The 17,682-nt window shown below is 40.3% G+C and overlaps 1 protein-coding gene across 1 annotated transcript in view; it reads left to right on the top strand.

The window, feature by feature from the left end:
• Positions 1-14,288, top strand: part of LOC124593719 (serine/threonine-protein kinase polo) — an 81,837-nt gene extending 67,549 nt beyond the window's left edge. Inside the window, exon 10 of the mRNA XM_047132031.1 lies at positions 13,196-14,288. Within this exon, the coding sequence (XP_046987987.1) occupies positions 13,196-13,381 (186 nt within the window). The 3' untranslated portion in view covers positions 13,382-14,288. The remainder of the gene's footprint in view (positions 1-13,195) is intronic.
• Positions 14,289-17,682: the final 3,394 nt, after the last annotated feature.

Genomic DNA, 17,682 nt, shown 5'->3' with positions numbered 1-17,682 from the left:
CCCAGTGGTATAAATGTTTCAACATGTGTGGTTATTACTTTTGAATGGAACCATTCCATGGTCCTGTTGCAGTGGGGTTCGGTTGTCGCTTGACTGCCCCCTTGAAATTGACGGAATGTAAAAAAATTATAGTACTGTTACAATCACTTGTATTACAGTTCTAACATGGTAAGACAAGCACTACTGTTGGAAAACATATGTCTTGATGCAGTGAAACTAACAGCATACAGGTTATCCAGACCATATTCATCCAGTATTTGAGAATGAGGGCACTTACCAACTTTCAACAAACTTTACACAATTTCATATGTTTTCACAAATTTCTCTTGCTCTCCTGCACAAAGTAATGAAAGGTAAAAGTTTATTGCTTACTACATTTTTGCTGTTCATGCAGCAAACTTCACCATGAGGTGCCCTTTGCAGCTTGCTTCGTATTCTGTGCAAAAACATAATTTTCAGGAAATGAAGTTTAAAGTTCAACCTAATGTTTCACCTTAAGTCACCTCTTCAGAAGGTCTCAGATTTGTACTTGGGATCCTTTCCCATTCAAGGCTTCTTTTCTGGTTTTGTTTCTCCTACCTTCTTCCCTTTACCAGGTCTTCAACTGATTTTCCAGCTGCAGAGAAACACTGTAAATCTTTTTTCCTCAAGATGTCGAGAGTCAAATTTCCTATTATCTTAAAGCCCATTCTCTCTAGTACCTTCATCCTCCCTATGTTCCCATCATTAGATAAAACTGCAGATTAAAATGTGGTGTTAGGGCGTCGTTTCCATATGAGTGAATTTAGACTATTTGGATTCTGGGTTTTCCCATGAACATACTTTTTTAGAAGTTCAAGATTGACCTGTATGTGGACTGGACAACATACAGGATACGATTTGGAAACCTCTCCTTGTGAATGTGTGGGTTGTTACCTCTGTGAACCTGTATGTGATGAAATGTTCCTTCAAAAAGTGGATGTTGTAGGAAGGTGATGTCAAATATTCAATTATTTTTCGGGTACTTCAGAAACGATTTCATCATTGTAACTCTGCTAATAATTAAAAAATAAACTGAAAATTGACAACCCCCTTAAAATAACAGGACAAGTATTCAGCCATGCGCAGTTAAATAATAAACTCGTACAGATTATGAAAAAATGTTTCGGGAAGTGATTTGATTTCGTACAATTTTATTATGACTTCATGAATTGCGTTGTGCAGCATACATTGATTTAGAGGTAGCTGCCTGTCAGTCATGTAATTGAAATGGCACTTAAAACATTATAGAGGATGACAAAAACAGATTTCAGTTCCTTATTACAGACAAACTGTGAAAGATCACAACATATTGTACATGTTAGTGGCTAGAGGAAGGTTCAAAGTATTTTGCTCCCCCACACACTACACCATACACTATACATGAGCACCAGGCATTGCTCGAGAAATATCGAAACGGTAGTCCATTTCATTTGACACATGAATCAACAAATCTCTATCTAATTGATAGCTTTAACAATTAGATGTCTCAGCTCTTGAAGAGTTGCTGCCATAGATGGGATAAAGACCCTGTCTTTTAAGTAGCACCCCACCCTCTCCCATACAAAAAAATCACAAGGTGTAGTCTGATGACCTGGCAGGCCAGAAGCAAGGAAGAAGATTTTGTTGTCCATCTCTTCCAATTAAGTGTTGTGGTTGGTGGTGTTGAGATAATGTTACACATCAAGGTAAAAGTGAGTTGGGGTGCTGTCACGCTTAGTTGTGAAATCATTGAAATATTCGTGAAGTTGAGGAACCAACCGATTTTGCAGCATGTCCGTGTATGACATTCTTGTCAGTTTCCACACATAACACATTGTTTCGAAGAGTCTCTTTAATGTCCAACAACAATGTCAGGATTTTGTGACCCCAAATTTTTACATTGGCAGTTTAGTTTACCCAGTATATGAAATGTAAATTCATTTGGAAAGGTAAGTCATTCGGTAAAAAATATCCTCTGCCATATTCTGAAGAATTGAAATGCAAAATTCATACCTTTTGTTGTGGTCGCTGGAATGCAATTGCTATGGTAATGGCAACTTGTGAGGCTTCATATGCAAGCATTGCTCTGGAACACGCCACACCATTGTTTGAGTAAGTTGAAGTTCCTGGCCTGCCCGTCAGAGGGCTCTGTGCGAATGCATCTCTGATACGCTCATGTGGGGGACAGCCTTTGTCCCCACCCATGAGATTTGCATGTTGATTTTTTGTCAGGGTGCTGGTGACCATGATGTCGAGCGCTCCCTCAACCCAGATCAACATCATCATCATCATCATCTGATACGCTCGACATTTTCATCCGATATGTGTAGCTGATCAGTGCTCTGCCCTTTGCATAAGTGAGCAACTTCAAAGAATTTTGTATGCCAGTCGTAAATTGCTGAATTGATGGCAGAATGTGTGTTGCACTGGAAGAATTTGCTTTATGCAAACTCTAAAAAAAAAAAAAAAAAAAAAAAAAATTCTCTTGTGGTGTAGTCATCACATTGCTACAAACAGTGCAGCTGTCCTTTGAACTCTGTTCTATGCAGTTATGTGAGCATCGTGTTCCTGTCTTTTAGTGTTCTATCTTTTTCAATCACCTGGTATTTTATTCAGTATACGAGGTCTGTTCAGAAAGTAACAGACTTGTAAAGAAATCATTATTATTTACAGATTATTCATCGTTGTCCCTTTTGAAGTACTACCTTCCCCAATTCACACACTTTTCCCAGTGGTGTTCCCGTTTTGCAAAGCAGTCCTGGATACTTTCATTTGAGATGGCCTTAAAGGTCTGTGACACATTTGTTTTTATGTCATCAGCAGTTTGAAAAAGGTGTTCTTTCAGTATTGATGTTATTTCAGAAATAAGGGGCACAGTTTGGCGTGTAAGGTGGCTGCGGGAGGATAGTCATCAGATCTTTGGCGCAAAACTGGTGAATTGATAAAACTGAGTGTGCATGCGTATTGTCATGGTAAGAGAATCAGGCATTGTCTCACCATAACTCTTGTCCCTTTTACCAGGTTTTTTCACTTAATAGTTGAAAAATAATTTGCAATTGACACATACCAGATTATTGATTTTCTGAATGTGTATCAGCTGAAATGGAAGGCTTCCTTGCAAAGGACCATTTTCAGTTGACTGACAGGCAGTTCTCAATTGTGTAAACAATTTGTAACATTTCATACAACCCAAAGTACCATCTCCATAAGTTTGTTTCAAAATATGAAATCTTCCAAATTGCCACTAACACTTCAATGTGTTGCACTCAAATAACAGTATCACAAAACCTAAATAATATGTATATCAGCACTCTAAAACAACGTGGTTAAGGCATTGCTGCCATCCGCACATCACTAAATACCTCTTTTGGCATGTAATTCAATGTTTGGTTATTTTCTGAAAGACATTACACAATTTCTGTCAAATATACCAAGTTTCAAAAACTCCCTGCCGCCGTTGGATAAGCAGCTGCAGCAGCAAGTCGTATACTCCTAGCTCACTCATTTGTTACATAGTTTAATTCTTAATTTCTTTGCGTGTTTTTGGTACTTGCATTGTTTAATTCATAAATTTCGGGCGTATTATAGCATTTGAGAGTTGCAGCATCGCGTTTTAGTACCTGAATAGTGTAAAATCGTGTAGTCTCCTTCCGCCGTCGAGCAGTGTGTCAGCAGTGCGCAAGTAGCAGCATTACTGCATTTACTAGGCAATCTGGTATTTTAATAACCGTTTAAATTTTGTGTCGATTTGTTTGCGCTCTTTGTAGATTAGTTCAGACGTTCTTTGCACAACAGTTTTTAGCATGGATAGGGACTGCAACTGCAGTGTTCGGATGCAGGCTGAGTTGGCATCCCTTCGCTCCCAGCTTCAGGCAGTGTTGGCTTCGGTCACACGGCTTGAGGCTGTTGCCAATGGGCATCACTGTGGGGGTCCAGATGGGGGTTTGTCGGGGACGGCCAGCTTGTCCCACGCATCCCCCGATCGGATTACGACTGTGGTTGCCCGGGATACTGCCCGCATTGAGGCTGGTCCCTCACCTGTGGTAAAGTGGGAGGTCGTTTCAAGGTGTGGCCGGGGGCGAAAGACATTCCAGAGGGCTGAACGGAAGGCCTCTCCAGTTTGTCTGACGAACCGGTTTCAGGCTCTGTCTCAGGCTGATACTGATCTTCGGCCTGACATGGGTGCTTGTCCTGTTCCAGAGGTTGCCCCTCAGTCTGCAAGATCCGGGCGGTCGCAGAGGGTGGGCTTACTGGAAGTTGGGAGCTTCAACGTCAGGCGCGTAATGGGGCCCCTTAGGGATATGGCAGCAAGAGAGGAGAAGAAAACCAATGTGCACTCTGTGTGCATACTGGGGGGAGTCATTCCAGATTTGGAAAGGGTCCTTCCGGATGCCATGAAGGGTACGGGGTGCACCCATCTGCAGGTGGTCGCTCATGTCGGCACCAATGATGTGTGTCATTATGGATCAGAGGAAATCCTCTCTGGCTTCCGGCGGCTATCTGATTTGGTGAAGACTGCCAGTCTCGCTAGTGGGATGAAGGCAGAGCTCACCATCTGCAGCGTCGTCGACAGGACTGACTGCGGACCTTTGGTACAGAGCCGAGTGGAGGGTCTGAATCAGAGGCTGAAACGGTTCTGCGACCGTGTGACCTGCAGATTCCTCAACTTGCGCCATAGGGTGGTGGGATTTCGGGTTCCGCTAGATAGGTCTGGAGTCCACTACACGCAGCAAGCGGCTACATGGGTAGCAGGGGTTGTGTGGCGTGGACTGGGTGGTTTTTTAGGTTAGATGGCCTTGGGCAAGTACAGAAAGGGCAACAGCCTCAACGGGTGCGCGGCAAAGTCAGGACATGCGGGGACCAAGCAGCAATCGGTATTGTAATTGTAAACTGTCAAAGCTGCGTTGGTAAAGTACCGGAACTTCAAGCACTGATAGAAAGCACCGAAGCTGAAATCGTTATAGGTACAGAAAGCTGGCTGAAGCCAGAGATAAATTCTGCCGAAATTTTTACAAACATACAGATGGTGTTTAGAAAGGATAGATTGCATGCAACCGGTGGTGGAGTAGTAGTTTATCCTGTAGTGAAGTAGAAGTGGATAGTTCCTGTGAATTATTATGGGTGGAGGTTACACTCAACAACCGAGCAAGGTTAATAATTGGCTCCTTTTACCGACCTCCCGACTCAGCAGCATTAGTGGCAGAACAACTGAGAGAAAATTTGGAATACATTTCACATAAATTTTCTCAGCATGTTACAGTCTTAGGTGGAGATTTCAATTTGCCAGATACAGACTGGGACACTCAGATGTTTAGGACGGGTGGTAGGGACAGAGCATCGAGTGACATTATACTGAGTGCACTATCCAAAAATTACCTCGAGCAATTAAACAGAGAACCGACTCTTGGAGATAACATCTTGGACCTACTGATAACAAACAGACCCAAACTTTTCGACTGTGTATGTGCAGAACAGGGAATCGGTGATCATAAGGCCGTTGCAGCATCCCTGAATATGGAAGTTAATAGGAATATAAAAATAGGGAGGAAGGTTTATCTGTTTAGCAAGAGTAATAGAAGGCAGATTTCAGACTACCTAACAGATCAAAACGAAAATTTCCGTTCAGACACTGACAATGTTGAGTGTTTATGGAAAAAGTTCAAGGCAATCGTAAAATGCGTTTTAGATAGGTACGTGCCGAGTAAAACTGTGAGGGACGGGAAAAACCCATTGTGGTACAACAACAAAGTTAGGAAACTACTGTGAAAGCAAAGAGAGCTTCACTCCAAGTTTAAATGCAGCCAAAACCTCTCAGACAAACAGAAGCTAAACAATGTCAAAGTTAGCTTAAGGAAGGCTATGCGTGAAGCGTTCTGTGAGCTTAAGGAAGGCTATGCGTGAAGCGTTCTGTGAATTCGAAAGTAAAATTCTATGTACCGACTTGACAGAAAATCCTATGAAGTTCTGGTCTTACGTTAAATCAGTAAGTGGCTCGAAACAGCATATCCAGACGCTCCGGGATGATGATGGCATTGAAACAGAGGATGACACGCGTAAAGCTGAAATACTAAACACCTTTTTCCAAAGCTGTTTCACAGAGGAAGACCGCACTGCAGTTCCTTCTCTAAATCCTCGCACAAACGAAAAAATGGCTGACATCGAAATAAGTGTCCAAGGAATAGAAAAGCAACTGGAATCACTCAATAGAGGAAAGTCCACTGGACCTGACGGGATACCAATAGGATTCTACACAGAGTACGCGAAAGAACTTGCCCCCTTCTAACAGCCGTGTACCGCAAGTCTCTGGAGGAACGGAAGGTTCCAAATGATTGGAAAAGAGCACAGGTAGTCCCAGTCTTCAAGAAGGGTCGTCGAGCAGATGCGTAAAACTATAGACCTATATCTCTGACGTCGATCTGTTGTAGAATTTTAGAACATGTTTTTTGCTCGAGTATCATGTCGTTTTTGGAAACCCAGAATCTACTCTGTAGGAATCAACATGGATTCCGGAAACAGCGATCGTGAGAGACCCAACTTGCTTTATTTGTTCATGAGACCCAGAAAATATTAGATACAGGCTCCCAGGTAGATGCTATTTTTCTTGACTTCCGGAAGGCGTTAGATACAGTTCCGCACTGTCGCCTGATAAACAAAGTAAGAGCCTACGGAATATCAGACCAGCTGTGTGGCTGGATTGAAGAGTTTTTAGCAAACAGAACACAGCATATTGTTCTCAATGGAGAGACGTCTACAGATGTTAAAGTAACTTCTGGCGTGCCACAGGGGAGTGTTATGGGACCATTGCTTTTCACAAAATATATATATATATATATATATATATTATATATAAAAATGACCTAGTAGATAGTGTCAGAAGTTCCATGCGGCTTTTCGCGGGTGATGCTGTAGTATACAGAGAAGTTGCAGCATTAGAAAATTGCAGCGAAATGCAGGAAGATCTGTAGCGGATAGGCACTTGGTGCAGGGAGTGGCAACTGACCCTTAACATAGACAATTGTAATGTATTGCGTATACATAGAAAAAAGGATCCTTTATTGTATGATTATATGATAGCGGAACAAACACTGGTAACTGTAAAATATCTGGGAGTATGCGTGCGGAACGATTTGAAGTGGAATGATCATATAAAATTAATTGTTGGTAAGGCGGGTACCAGGTTGAGATTCATTGGGAGAGTCCTTAGAAAATGTAGTCCATCAACAAAGGAGGTGGCTTACAAAACACTTGTTCTACCTATACTTGAGTATTGCTCATCAGTGTGGGATCCGTACCAGATCGGGTTGACGGAGGAGATAAAGAAGATCCAAAGAAGAGCGGCGCATTTCGTCACAGGGTTATTTGGTAACCGTGATAGCGTTACGGAGATCTTTAACAAACTCAAGTGGCAGACTCTGCAAGAGAGGCACTTTGCATTGCGGTGTAGCTTGCTCGCCAGGTTTCGAGAGGGTGCGTTTCTGGATGAGGTATCGAATATATTGCTTCCCCCTACATATACCTCCTGAGGAGATCACGAATGTAAAATTAGAGAGATTAGAGCGCGCACGGAGCCTTTCAGACAGTCTTTCTTCCCGCGAATCATACGCGACTGGAACTGGAAAGGGAGGTAATGACAGTGGCACGTAAAGTGCCCTCCGCCACACACCGTTAGGTGGCTTGTGGAGTATAAATGTAGATGTAGATGTAGAAGTTGAGGATGACATTAGTCCTGACACAGTGAAAAATGGGCAAAATGTATGAACTGTCACACAGTGGTAAGTCACCTATTTGTAGTAGAGGGGAAGTTGCTGTCACCTCCTTAAATTTTCTCTAGAGTTACCTTGTAGGTAATGTCCGTCTAAAGCCAATCTATTATAGATTGTGAAAATACATCTGGACGAGGTGCTAGTCATATCACAGCATGGAATTCCATGTTCCTTTACATTGTTGAACATGAAATGATGTGGCTGGTATGTCAAATTTTTGCTTTATGGAGAGGAACATGGTCAATGGGGTGAGACATTGTTTCACATCAGAAGCAGAACTTGGGAGTACATGATGTGAATATAAGCTGTTTGAAAGCATTAGCAAATTGAGGATCTCCTAAAAACTTGTCACTTTTTCTGTGATTTTTTTACAATAAACTGACAGGAAACTACATAGTGGTGGACAATCGCAGATACCTTTAGACAGTGTGTACCATATGCACAGGTGTGAATGCCAAGTTAAAGTGATAGCTTCATGTGCTGTGAAGAGAGAGGTAGCAAGGGTGTGTCCACTTTGTTCCAAATTTTTTCTTTAGTTTTCTTCTGGGTCTTCCTACTTAATTTGATAGAAGAAATTAGGGGTGGTAGAGATGATCACTCACTCACTCACTCACTCACTCACTGCCTCACTCACTCACTGCATGTAAGTGGCTTTTGCATTTGGTATCGTTCACAGTCCGTAGGCTTCGCCGAACACCAGCACCGAGATATTTGCTTGGACATGTTATTGTGGCTTGCAATTCTTCCTTGCAAAAATGAGTCAAATGTTACTTGTTGTATTACGTACATCCTGACCAAGAAGCCTCGTGGGTACCCAGTGCTTCGATAATATTTCACAGTCTCAATTTTTAGGTCACCCCTGTGTTGTAAACCTGACCTGGCTGTTCAGTATCAGCCAACTAAAGAGTACTTCCAAGCAAAAGTTTAACTTTCCCTGCTTCCTTACCTGCACCTGTTGAGGAGTGGATAATGCTACTTTCCTCCATATTTATGGGGCCCTGGTCTCGTTCCAATTGGACCATGGGTGCCAGATTTATGGTTCAGTGCCACATCAAGCTTTGAAATTGTTGGACCCAGTAAGACTAGCCACGTACACTATCTGGATTAGCCACTTAGACAATCTTGTTTGCTAAAGGAAAGATGTTCTCAGTTCTGACAGCACCAATTCGTAGTCTCGTGATCTGACAAACTACAAATTGCCCAACTTAAGTTAGTTTTGCCCACAAAGGGCATAGACACCCTTGCCCTTGGGTTGGATTACTAGTTAAAATGTGCCTCAAGGCTATCTGCCAGGACCTGTGCTGCACCATCTTATAATTTGCATCCTGTGTTTTTCTGCAAGCGTAGCTCCCTCTGTGCTGGTTAATACCCAGATCACAGGACCAATGTATTCAAAGGAGCTAAAGTTCATCCCTCTGTGATAGCTTCCTCTGTTGTTAAGGAGCATCAGGGTGCAAGTGTCATTTACACTGACTGCTCTAAAACATCCAATCAAGAACAATATTTGTTGCTGGAAATGTGTAGTGTTTTTACAATGGAGCTGATAGCCATTAGTGGAGTCTTATGGTTTTTTAAACAGACCATCCTCAACCATTAATTTGTAGTGACTTGATGAGGAGTCTATGGGTAATTGACTGTTGCTACTTTTGTGATCCTGTAAGCTTCTCCCAGGATGAATGTCACCTATCTCACTTTTATAACATTGTCGCCTTTTGTTACCTTTTTTGCTCTCTATGAAGAAAATTAGTTACTTAATTTTGTTTCCAAGTTTCTATATTCATGTTTGTTCATTTAACTTTTTGGAATACTACGAGGGGCTTCTGAAACTTGAGATGAATGACTCCTTTTTGATTTTTGAGGTTTATTTATATTTTGCGCAACTCTAACTAGTGTCAGTATTCCTCTGTTACAACTACATCTATCTTTGTCCCAGATTCTAATTTTACTATAATAACAAATCTGCTACTGTAATACTATGTTCAATATTGAAAATAAACTAGATGGGGAAATGTAAGTCCTGTAGTGATTAGATTGGAAAGACACAGTTGAAAAGTAAACTCTCTGCATGGGGCCAAGGGTACATGGTGAATGTGGACAGTTTTTAGTGTGTATTTGCGATAAATTTGTATAATGGGTTTTCTGTCAATTTTTAACCACTGACGTTCAACAAAACATAATTGTAACTTTCAAATTAAATGTGGAATACATCAGTCACATTTAGATCTTTCATATGAGAGACAACCTTAAATATGTGTGCCAACAGTACAGGTGTTGAGTACTGAGGATAGTTCCACCACTGCTGCATTCATTTGGACAAGAAAATTCATTGGCTTCCTGTTACCCCATGGTTTCTTCGCATGATAACTGTAACATTTTTCACTTCTGTCAAAGAAAATGTGATACCAACAGCTGACCGACTGGCATCATATTTCCGAAAACACTTGTTAAAAACAGCATGTTCATAGTTTAGTGACACTGTCAGTGTTAAAGACAAAAAGAATTACAACCAACCACTGCATTTTGGGCAAATAGGGAGGGAGACAGGCTATATTAGTCATTGTTCTTCTACACATACCCTTCCCTGTTCCCATTCCAGCACCACACAATCCTCTATTCCCCCAATGCACCCACAGTCTTCCTACTTTTCATTTTCTGCCCCCCTCGTACCTTCCGTCTAAGCTCCTGACTGCACCTAGCTGCCCTGCCACTTCCTGCCTCATTGCTGTATGCTGCCACAAGCAGCATTTAACTGGCCTCCACTCTTACCCTTCTATCCCTCTCCCTCTGCGTTTCAGCCTCCTCCTTACCCCCACCATCCTGTTCATTTCTACCATCATGCGCTACTGCTCACAGCAGCTTTGCAGCCGGAGACTGTGCGTGTGCATGTAGCTTCTCTCTCTCTCTCTCTCTCTCTCTCTCTCTCTCTCTCTGTGTGTGTGTGTGTGTGTGTGTGTGTGTGTGTGTGTGTGTGTGTGTGTGTGTAATTCTGATGAAGGCCTGTTTGGCTGAAAGCATTGTGTAACAGTCTTTTTCTTGTTCCTATCTGTGACTCAGTATCTCCGCTATATGGTGAGTAACAGCTATCATTTTCATAATATTGTCATTATTCCACCCTGGACAAAACACCACCATCAAGGAGACAACTACTGCATGGCACTCATCCTTCAGTTTCTCCCAGAGGAATCTACTGTCCTGTCTCATCTTTGCATTGGTCCTACCAGCTTACACCACAGTTCACCTTTTGTAACAATCCACTCCCACCTTGTGATTGTGGAGCCTTATAAACAGTAGCTCACAGCCTGATGTGATGCCCCCTGCTGCTGGCTCACCATGTGTAGCATGGTCTTCTGGAGATTCTTCACCTCTAATGCTGGTGGACAACTGATGGTTAGTTGCATTGTTTCTGTGTTTTCTCCATGAAAGTGGTTTTTATTCTCAATATACATTCAGAACTACATTTAGGGCTGGAGCAGGGTTTTTGCGACATGTTCTACCTCGCACTGCGTCTGAAGGGTCCCCCAACCCTGGCTTCTTTCCCGTTTGCTGCAGTCATCCCGCTTTTCCTGTGTTTTAATTGCTTTTACATATGGTTAGCTTCATCTCTGTTGTACTGTATCTTGTATTTTAGCGATAGCACTTTGGTGTTCCCCTGTTTTAGCCTTCTCACCTTGAATGTTGCTAATCTCCCAGCTAGAAAGTGTTCGTTGCTCTTTAAATGTCTTTGCCCTGACTTGGGTGGCAGCAAGTTGGATGTGAGTGTTGTTTAGTTGCCATAGGTGAGCCCTGGGAGACCCATAGTCTGCTCTGGCTTATGTGATGGCCTGATCCATATGCTTTTACTTCTTAAATTATTTCTTGGCTCTGGCATCAGTATTGCTTTCAGTGCCTTTATTTTACCACTCCTACGTACTTCAATAACTCGATCAAATTTTTGGTGGGCGTTGCTAACTCTTGATGAACTACTGAGAGTTGATCTCACACTTCAGTCCATTGACCACCAACCCGCTTTCATAACAGGGAAGCTGTATGTGTTAGAGTTTAAGAAATGACATGTCTTAGTAGTTAACCCTGTGTTATCGCCAAAGGTTTTTCGTTTTTTACTCAAGTTGAAGTAAGCTGTTGAATAGTGGCTTCTGATAACTTGATTAGATGTGTGGCTATGTTAGAATTATTAAATCTGAAGTCTAAGAAGAACAGAGTAAGTATATCATTGTGATTTTGATTAAATGTAAGAAAATTAAAGCTTTCTTTGGATGTGTAGGTCTTTATCTGAAAATAATTTTCAGGTTTTCTCTGAAATTTGCCAAGATATTCTGTGGGCTTTTAACTACATTGAAAAATTCTTCCCTTGAAGAAGATAAAACTTTGATTACATTGCATTTATTTGGATTAACTTTCACCAAGGGGGGTAATTTTCCACCCTTACAGGTTGCAGTTCAGTTTTCAATCATTTACTTAAGAGGTGGCTGTCCTGTAAAGTATATTACAAGGTGAAGAAGTCTCAGATTTAAGATGCAAATTGTTTGAAATTCTTAATTTAAATTACATAACATTTATTTTTACAACTATTTAAATGTTGTGCAAGTACTCCTACTTGTTGCACTAAAGCATGCCTGCTGTATTTTACTTTATATCAAACAGAATAACGTATTTTTGTGCAGTTTTTGAATAGTACACATAAATGAACTGTTAGAGCACTGAATTTCACATTCTGAAAAATTCTAGTATATCTGTAGCAAGTATCTTTCCTCATGAAACTAAATTTCTTGGTTTAAACTTGCATGTAAAAATTGCACTTGATAGTTATGAAAATAAGTCTGCAAAACTGACATTCAGTGCTACTGTCCACATTTTTCATTATCACCACCCATAACACATTTGATTTTAACTAATATTTTGAGTATTGTATTTGAGAATCAGAAAGGCCCCATCACAATTGTCCTGGAGCTCTTCTCTGAATGAATCTTTGGTTTACTAGCAGAACTGTGATCAGTGGCTGTTGTAAAATTGTCGTCTTTCTCCCTGTTTCTCAATCTGTATTAATGACATCTTCTGCCATACACAGACTAACAGTTTCATCAAACTCAGGATCGTTAAAACTGACATGTTCCTGTGATCATGTATTTTACTATACTGAGGAGGGGGGGGGAAAAAAACAAAAAAGATAAGTAATGCAGTGTCAATAACGCGTTTCAGCACCAAACCAAGAAGACGATAATGCAACCCACAACAGGATTGGTGGTTTAAGGAGGGTAGAGGAACATTGTGGTATTCCACCAGAACTGACCTTCGTAGACAAATCCTAAAACTTTCGTGCGGTCTGAGAGACCACTCCTCATGAGTTAAGGGTTAAATATGACAGTGTAAATAAAGCTTCTGTTGCTCAGATGTGTTTATTTTCTGTACTAAACTGAAATGTTTATTTTTTCCAGGTGAACTTCATCGATCACAACAAAATTATTCTTTGTCCATTGATGGGTGCAGTGACATTTATTGATGATAGTCAAAACTTCAATACATTCAAATTCTCTTCATTAAAACAATATGGATGCAGCAGTGCATTAGCACAATGCCTCAAGTTTGCATATGACAAGTTGTCTTCACTACTAGCACCATAAGTCACCGTGCTTAGCGTTGGTATATGGATACTTCCAATGTCTACAGAAACCAGACTGACACTTTGTGTTTCTCTGTAGGTTTCAAAAGGCCTGTTACTCTACGCGTATAGTAGTGGTTGCAAACTGTTGATATGGTCTTGCTGTGTGTTGCACTTGATAGTTTGTGTCATGAAATCTGATTTTTATGAAGGTATGGCACAGGATGTGAGTTGGGAGCTTGTGTTAAGGTCTATGAAAAGTGCACGTTTCATGTGATCCAAACTAATGTGTGGAAGGAGGGAACTGTTTAACAGCCATACTTGTAATAAAAATTGTGAAACGAAATGACAATTCTGAGCAAAAAGATTGTGACAGTGGATCTTTTAGACTGTGGAACTATGCCCATATTTTTAAGAATATTTCATTGAGATTGACAGGCAGTTTTTTGAAGCTCCAGAAATTGCGAACAGTCACCAAAATAAGTCAAAATATTTTTTATAGACTATTGTTAGTATTATTTTTGTTTTGCACACTATTATATATATCATTTGTAAATTTCTATTGTTGGATTTTGTTTTTACAATAATAAATTGTCCCATTTAAGTAACTGAGTTCACATGTTGATAAAAGATACTGCATTGCTTCTCTCTCTCTCTCTCTCTCTCTCTCTCTCTCTCTCTCTCTCTCTCTCTCTCTCTCTCTTTTCCCTGCCCCCCTCCCTTTCTGCCTTGTTCTCTGACACATTCTTTACCTCCCATCTGTCCCCACACCCCTTGCTGTCACCACCTTTTTTATATTTTTTTCCTAGAAGAATGTGAAGTTTTAATGTAGTGTGTGTTTTATATGTTAATGTTTTTTCATCCCTTATCTGTTCTTTTATATATTAATAGATACCTACTCCTGTGAAATAAAATATTTTAAACTGTAACCATCTCTATATTCTATCCAGAATGTGAATCAACTGAACATGCACGTAAAATTCCAAATAACTGTGTTGAATGTAACATTTGTTTTATGTGTAGTGACTGATTATTTTGAAGTCTTCAAATCTGTGGGTTTTCTGATTTTAATTAAATCATACAAATGGACTTCGGTTAGACAAAAAGTTTTTTCTTAGTGGTGACTGTTTAAGCCTAGCTGTATTCCTGTTAGGAATGCATATTAGGCTCTTGCATGTGCAGAAGGTTGCCCAGAGCATTCAGTGCAGAGATAGTTTCAAGATGCCCATTTTCAGCAGAAATTACAGATGAAGCAAATAATCTCCACTGCCTGACAAAAATGTTAGAGACCTAGAAGACTGGTGGAATGTCAGTGTAACTTCTTGCACATACTCACTATTGGTGGGTATGTAAATGGGTAAGCATAAGGTAGTGGCCACCAGAGTGCATTAGTCTTTCTTTTCTATCAAGCCTCGTAGGGTATACAGTGTGTGAACAGTGCCAGATGTTGATTACTGTGAAGGACCCTGAAGTGCTGTGTACTCATTTGTCAGTCTTACCAGTTTGGGAGGGGCTTCATTGTGGGTCTTCATGTGGCCAGCTGGTCAAATTGTGCGGTATCCAGATTTGCAGGGCATTTGTATGTGGCAGTAACTTGATGTTGGACTGCATGTGAATGAGATGGGTCACTATTGACTACGTACAACCACAGGAGGGTTGCCATATTGTGCACCACGAGAGTTGTAACACCTTCATATCTGCCCTCACCATCATTGCGCTAATAATGGTCTTGGTGAAACATTGTACACCTTGCACCATTGGTCAGAGTAGCAGTGGCTGGACAAAAATGTCACATGTCCAGGCTGCCATTAACACCACAAAACAGATGGCTGTGTTTAGAGTGGCATATGCCATCAATGAATGATGCCAATTTGTTCAGCAATGAGTGTCAGTTCCATATTATCTCAGATTACCATCATCAGTGAGTATGGTGGTGACCTGTGTAAATGTTCAATTCTTCCAGTGTTTTGGAGATGCACAGCAGTGTTACTACTGGTGTTATTGTGTGTGGATCCATCGGGTGTGACTTAAAGTTGTTGCTGGCAGTGACTGTGATACTGTGACAGCTCATTGGTAGGTCTAGGGCCTCTTGGGTTCTCCGGTGTTACCTCCAAAGCCACAGTATTGTGATGACATTTATCAACAGGACAGTGTTAGCTACACAAGGCATGTGTTACATGCAGTATAACTCTTCCTCTGTGATGTAGTAGAGTTACGTTGCTACAGGAAATTGCTTGAGAAAGAGGGTATATAGACATGGACTTCGCTGTCAGTATAACAGGCTCATAATTCATAATTTGTGTTTACGTGAATGTTATTACAGGTGTGCCAATTTTATTTGCACTTTGATGTCGGCCTTCGTAGTGAAATACTAGCTACAGGCTCTGAAAAAGCATGCTATCATTAATAGTGATCTACACAAGATGAAAACTGTTAATTGTTCTTTGACAAGCCCCCATTGTTGAAAGTGTTAAGTCCTTAAAGTAATTGGAACTTATGGTTGTTATCTGTGAAAATAGTGATCATTACTCTCAAAATAAATGCATGTACACCACTTCCAGTAAATGCACTTATTATTAACTAAGAATGCTTACATCAGTGGTGACCAAGGCAGGAGGAAGTAAGCTAGCTGAAGAAGAGTATTTATAAAAATAAGTGGGGATGAATTTGCAAAATTTCAGAGATGAACATATTCATATTAAAGTTTGCTTCCTCTGGCCATGCGTATAAAAGGTTACTCAGTTACAGATTCCTAATAATATTACACAGCTTTACATGCCATTTCATGTATCGTTTCATTGTGCCCTTTGATTGAGGTGAGGAATTTTATTTATAAAATTATTTTGTGAAATTAAATGTTCTTTTCATAGCTAGGAGTTTCTATGTAGGACAACCTGTTCACGTGACACATAATAGAAAGCTACCAAAAAAGTTTGAATATTTTTCTAGAAAAGAAAAAAATTGAAGTAGTCTCGTCATTTGAGGTAAAATGTTATTAATTTGTATTGGATTGTGGTGATGCTTGTATTAGAGGTGAGATCAGGAGCACCCAAGGACCCATCGTTCGAACCGGGAATCTCAGGAAAGTTTTTCAGGACAGTTGGGTTCGAGACTTCCAGGCTGCTTTGTGTAGGGGTCCAGGAAGTTGCATTGACATTCAGAAATGGTGGTTTACATAGAAAAGTCATAGAAACGGTCATGAGTGTGATAGCACATGCAAGTTAATTATGCATACAACAAAATACATATCCCAAGTGAATAATTTGTTTAATATTTAATGATATTAGGCATTAAACTTAATTTTTGATATATGGACTGTTTTGCATGTGATTGTCATTAATGTAATGGAGGCTATGTTAGCATTTGGTAACTGGAGTGCTCTCATACTTTACATCCACATTGTTCACAAAGTGTTGTGCGTAGCTGATGAAATAGTTCATTCACTTGATAGCAGCTAAGTAGAAGTAGGAAATCAGGTGTTATAGATGCCATTGGCTTTATATATCATCATGTAGATTACAAAGATTTCTTCATTCATCCATTTAAGCTTCAAGAATGCAGACTCCATATCTAAGTTGCTGCCTGCAATTAAACTGCCTCAATGGCTGATTTGTTGCTCATGCCACTGGTGCTTGTCAGTAGTAACACCCGGAGTGTGTGAAACTCTCGTGGAATTTTCAAGCAGTTTTTAGCTGTAACTTTGACTGTGATATAAATTCTCTTGGATGGAAGAACATTCTAAGTGGACAACGAGAACTAATCTAAAGATTGCCACAGCGTATTCCAGATACATAAGTGTCCATTAGTTATTTGCTGTAGTCTCTGCCTGTACCAGTTACACTGTTACCTTTTCACATCCATTTTAGTACTGATTGCTCGAAAATGACTGTGATCGTAATTCCTCTCTGCCTTGCCGTATTTGAATATTGTTTTACGTACATGTTTCTAGTCCTCTCATGAGAAATGTGATCAGAATAGTTGCTAACGCATCTAATGTAGTAACATTTCACTACATTATATTATTTTCGACACTTCCTTTTGTTATGATGTAGCTGATTTCAGCTGTGTGTGTCAAAAACTTTACTGCTCCTATATATGCATATACACAACCATATGTAGACAGGGTATTTTAAGAGATAAAGAAAATAAATTTCATTGTTACTGCTCCATGATCATACCAACATTGCAGTGATACTGTGCAATCTACCCTTACTGTTAGAACAGTTAATTTTATTCGTGGGCCCACTCACTATCACAGGGCTAACAAATTTTACTGTTTGATAGCACATAATTATAACAAAACAATCCATTTATGAAAATATA

This window comes from Schistocerca americana, chromosome 2 (assembly GCF_021461395.2).
Source record: "Schistocerca americana isolate TAMUIC-IGC-003095 chromosome 2, iqSchAmer2.1, whole genome shotgun sequence".
In the NCBI taxonomy this organism is placed as follows: Eukaryota; Metazoa; Arthropoda; class Insecta; order Orthoptera; family Acrididae; genus Schistocerca; species Schistocerca americana.
Note: the sequence above shows the minus strand (reverse complement) of the source record. Positions and strands in the feature narration are given on the sequence as shown.